Here is a 4,878-nt window from a genome sequence, read left to right as displayed (position 1 = left end):
ACACATAAAACACACACACACACACACACACACACACACACACACACACTAGTGGCAAAGTTATAAATCCCTGCTTTTAAACAAAAGGACGGGTTGCTTTATCAGGTTGTTTGGATTTAGAAATGTTGCCTCAACTCTGGTGATAAAAAAAAAAGGAGGAGCCTGGTGTTTCTGCAAACCCCATGTGGTGTAACGTAAGTAGTCACGCTCCTTCCTGCCCTCCTCCCACTACCCAGCCTCAATTTTGTATTTGGAAAGCCCAAAACACTCAGCTCAAAGGCTCTGCGAGTTTTCTGTTGCCTTCTCTCTGTCTCAGAGGACTCCATCTATAGAACCACTCTATGCCTTCAAGAAAGGTATTTTAAGCACTGGGACACATTTCGATAATTTCAGTAAGTAGATGTATGTGCTGTTACAAGGGAATGGAATGGGGGTGGGAAGAGAAGGAATCCAAACCATATGCCAAAAAATGTTTTAGAATGTAATGAAAATAATGTTGTAGTCTAAAATGTCAATTGCTCCAAGACAGATTTTCAGTCAGATTGGAAACAGTTTCCTGGAGTCTGACTTTCTTGTATCTAACTTTAATGAAATAAATACTATATGTATTCTCAACAGCACATTTATAAAACAGTGTTGCTAGTATGTCTTTGCTGCCTTTTAAGTGTCACATTGGATGTCTCTGTTTCTCACTGCAGATGTCATTGGGTCCCTTCTCAGGCTGATCCTGGTCTATCTCTGACTCTCTTCTCCTCCACCAGACCTCTTTTATTCCATTTTGAAAGAAAACTGAAAATGGTAAGAACAGTTTATGGAGCGTGATTTTGTCATTGCTCATCTTTGTGCTAAGAACTGGCAAGAAAAGTATGTAGGAACTGTTCAGGGATGGAGATGGAGCTCAGCAGTACAACACTTGCCTGGAGTCCCTGGGTCCCATGCCCAGGGTGTAGTTTCCTAGGAGAAACTGCTTTGTGATGTTTCATAATCAAAAGGAATCAATGTACTATTTCATAATTTGGGATTAGTCATTGTTTGCTCTGTCCAACTTCTCACATGCTCAGTACATACTGTAGTGAGCAAGAGTAGATGTTTGAATTGAGAATTTTCAATTTTTTTTTAAATTATCCAGTTTGATCTTTAAAGTCATGCAGGCCCCTAAAGTGACTTAATGTGTTTCCTACCATATGTTGCTATCTGAATGACTGTACAGAAAGGATGGATTCAGGAGACATGAAGAACAGGGATTTGGGGGACTCCCCCTGCTCTACTGATGTCAAAGATGCTCAGAGTTTGCAATTAGATGAAATGGGGTTTCAGAGATGAGCATATCCAGGGTAGAGGCCTCAGGATGCACTTACACTCAATTCCTAACACAGTCAGAACACATGGGATTTAAAGCAAAGGGTGGGCAACAGTCAGTAGATGAAAAAGTACTAAGAGGAAATTTCAAGCATATGGTGTGTGTGTGTGCGGGGGGGGGGGGGTTCTAGCTAAATTGGTCTGACAGAATTCTTGTTGGAGGCTGGCCAGGATGCTGCAGCATTTCCTGGAGGAAGAGGAGAGTGAGAATGTTCAGATCCAGTGAGGGGCTGGGGCATGGAAGATGTAGGGAGGTTAGGAGTGGGGTGTGGTCATAAACCAAGGAAGGGTTTTTAATAAAATGACTAAGCAAGATAACTGCTTGAGCTAGGCAGAACAAAGAAGGCATAAAGCCCCCATTCCAAGGTCTAGGGCTCACAGAAGCCTGGCTGAAGTTCAGGCAAGTTGGGTCTGACCATGCATGAGCACTATGGTCTCTCCTTGGTCATCTTACAGAGACACAGTGAAGCTCCATACATCGTTCAAAACCTTTGCACATGGCCATTAGGTAGACCAAAATCAGACAAAACTTCTGAAATGATTTTTTTTTCACCCACGCTAGACTCAATAAAAGGGTATTCATTAGCAGCACACTGTGATTTCCAGATCATCACGTTGGCCCCCAACTCAGTGTCTAAGACCTGATGATGCATTACCCATGAGACCATACTAGTACAAAGGGAGCAACTGCTTTGAGTTTCATTTCCTAGAAACTCAGATATCTATTTTAATGCATGCACATGACCACATCTGTCTTTGCCCCTCTAAGAGTGGCATGCTAGGAGGATGGTAAAAAAAACAAACAAAAAAACAAAACAAAAAAAAAGAGTTTAGTTCATTGGCCACTTATTGTAAGTCAAGGCTCATGCTTCTGTTTTGGCCTCAAAGCTGGTCTGAGGCACAGGTCAAGAAACTGAGGCTGGACAATGTAAAGACTGCTATATCCAGGGATCCATCCCATAATCAGCTTCCAAACGCTGACACCATTGCATACACTAGCAAGATTTTGCTGAAAGGACCCTGATATAGCTGTCTCTTGTGAGACTAGGCCAGGGCCTTAGCAAACACAGAAGTGGATGCTCACAGTCAGCTATTGGATGGATCACAGGGCCCCCAATGGAGGAGCTAGAGAAAGTACCCAAGGAGCTAAAGGGATCTGCAACCCTATAGTTGGAACAACATGATGAACTAACCAGTACCCCGGAGCTCTTGTCTCTAGCTGCATATGTATCGAAAGATGGCCTAGCCGGCCATCACTAGAAAGAGAGGCCCATTGGACTTGCAAACTTTATATGCCCCAGTACAGGGGAACGCCAGGGTCAAAAAGTGGGAGTGGGTGGGTAGGGGAGTGGGGGGGAGTGTATTGGGGACTTTTTGGATAGTATTGGAAATGTAAATGAGGAAAATACCTAATAAAAAAAATGAAAAAAAAAGAAAAAAGAAACTGAGGCTGGAGAGTTTAAAGAGGGGACATAGTCCTTGAAACCCATATCTTGAAGCTGGGCCTCTAAGATTGATCTGTTCTTCCAAGACCAAGCTTGGCATGCACTTTCACCCAGTGACACTTAACAGATGTGAGATTCATTGGAATATCAGTCTACAAACTAAGGGAAAATTGGTATACTTCTACATAAAAAATCATAAAAACAATTTTCAAAAGAAGTACTAAAGGCCCAAACTAAGGGGAAATCTGTGTACTTGTACGTGAGAATCCCTAAAAGCAATTTCAGAAGAAGTACAAATGGCCCAAAAGTAAAGAGAAAATATCCAGTCTTGGCAATAGTCACATCATATGCTTTCATCTGGAAATTCCATTTCTAGAAACTCTAGTTAAAGAATGTCTTGTAGGTGGTGAACTATTTACCAAAATAGTATATGCAACAAGACAAAGGAAAACTGTCTCACCAGAGGAAAAGGTTTCACCCCTGTGGGGCACTTATTAAATGAAATGTTATAGAGCCATCAAGTCATATTTTGAAAAAAGAGTAGTGAATAATTGAAGAACATACTCACAATGTAATTTTAATTTAAAGACAAGGCAAAGTTAAAGGACAGTAAGGGCAGTTTATTTTCTGATGTTTTTAATGCACATACTAGACAAGTGCTGGATGCCTCCTAAATACTGGATAAAATTTATGGTTATGGTTTATACAAATAATGTGCTATATACCTTTATTTTGTAAAACAGCCATGAATTATAACCATTTTAAAGATCTACATTTTTATTTATGCATTACTAATTTATGTGAATGACTCTGTGTGTGCCTGTGTGTGCATGTGTGTTTGACTGTGTAAGTCTATGTGTACTATGTGCACACAGGTGCCTGCAAAATCACCTGTGGGACTCACAGGGTCTGGAGTTATAAGTAGTTGTGATGTATCTGGTATGGGTGCTGGGAAGTGAACCCTGCAGTAAGTTCTCTTAAAAGCTGAGCCATCTCTTCAGCTACCACTATAACTGATTTAGCTGCCCAGTTATAGGTAAATTGATATCTGAAAGCCAGAGTTCTTACATGGCAGACTAAGGATTTAAAACCAAATCTCCCTTCTGGCAAAGCACTGGCTATTATGAATCTGTTCCTCACTATATGGAATAGATGGGAAATCAATCAACATTGGAAGAAAACAATACTAAACTGTTTGCAGTGGCCAAGCAGTTAGTTTTAAAAGTGAAATAGATGTTTTAAGTACAGATACTGCCTTTCATGGCTAAATAAAGGTGCAAAAAGGCATTTACTGCATTAATTAAATATAATTGTTTTTGAAAGTTGGAAGTTCTCAGAATTAAAAGTTATCATTCCAGATTAATCAGGTAGCCCCTTTGAAGCCCAAGAATAGATTATTTCATAATTATTATCACATAATTTCACAAAAGTTTCTATATGAGCTTGAGTTATTCATGTGAGGGTGGATGGAGGGTTACTCACTAGAAATGAATGCTGTTCAATGGTTGAGTACTTTCCTGGCACAGAAAGGCATTAGTTCCAACCCTCAGGACTGCTAAGCAAAGAAATAAATAAGTAATTGAAACTTATCAATGGGGAAATTACTAATCCATTGTACTGGAATGTTAAATTCAAATTTCCATGCTCACAAAATAGTGCTCTTGTTTGTGTCTACAGCTGTTTTTGGACTAAGATGGTCAACTAGTCAATGAAGTGAGTGTTGTCCAGAGCTGTATGACTACAGAATCTAAAATGATCCTTGCAGAAACAGCTTTTCCACTCTGTGGTTTATGGAAATCAAAGAGATGCAAAGCTAAAGGTCACATACAGTTTAATGTCATGTGGTCCTTGATGACTATAATACATAGTAATTGAGGAAGACCTATTTACTTAAGAATGTATATTAGTTTATTCTTTTAGCTTCAAAACTGAGGCTGAAATGGTAGAAAGTCTATATATTTTTAAATAGTATGCTTTCTAATAAGTTGGTTCACTTTTTTTATTTTTTAATATTTTTTATTACATATTTTCCTCAATTACATTTCCAATGCTATCCCAAAAGTCCCCCATAGCG

General features: G+C 39.5%; 1 protein-coding gene across 3 annotated transcripts in view; it reads left to right on the top strand.

Moving 5' to 3' along the window:
• Positions 1 to 227: 227 nt before the first annotated feature.
• Tlr7 (toll like receptor 7) overlaps positions 228 to 4,878 on the top strand; it is a 25,581-nt gene continuing 20,930 nt past the window's right edge. The window contains exons 1-2 of one of the 3 annotated variants that reach the window (XM_021153950.2): positions 228 to 392; positions 699 to 798. In XM_021153950.2, coding sequence (XP_021009609.1) covers positions 796 to 798 — 3 coding nt within the window. In that variant the 5' untranslated portion in view covers positions 228 to 392; positions 699 to 795. The remainder of the gene's footprint in view (positions 393 to 698; positions 799 to 4,878) is intronic. The other 2 variants (XM_021153949.2, XM_029472955.1) reach the window with 2 other exon arrangements.

Source organism: Mus caroli, chromosome X (assembly GCF_900094665.2).
Source record: "Mus caroli chromosome X, CAROLI_EIJ_v1.1, whole genome shotgun sequence".
NCBI classification, from domain to species: Eukaryota; Metazoa; Chordata; class Mammalia; order Rodentia; family Muridae; genus Mus; species Mus caroli.
Note: the sequence above shows the minus strand (reverse complement) of the source record. Positions and strands in the feature narration are given on the sequence as shown.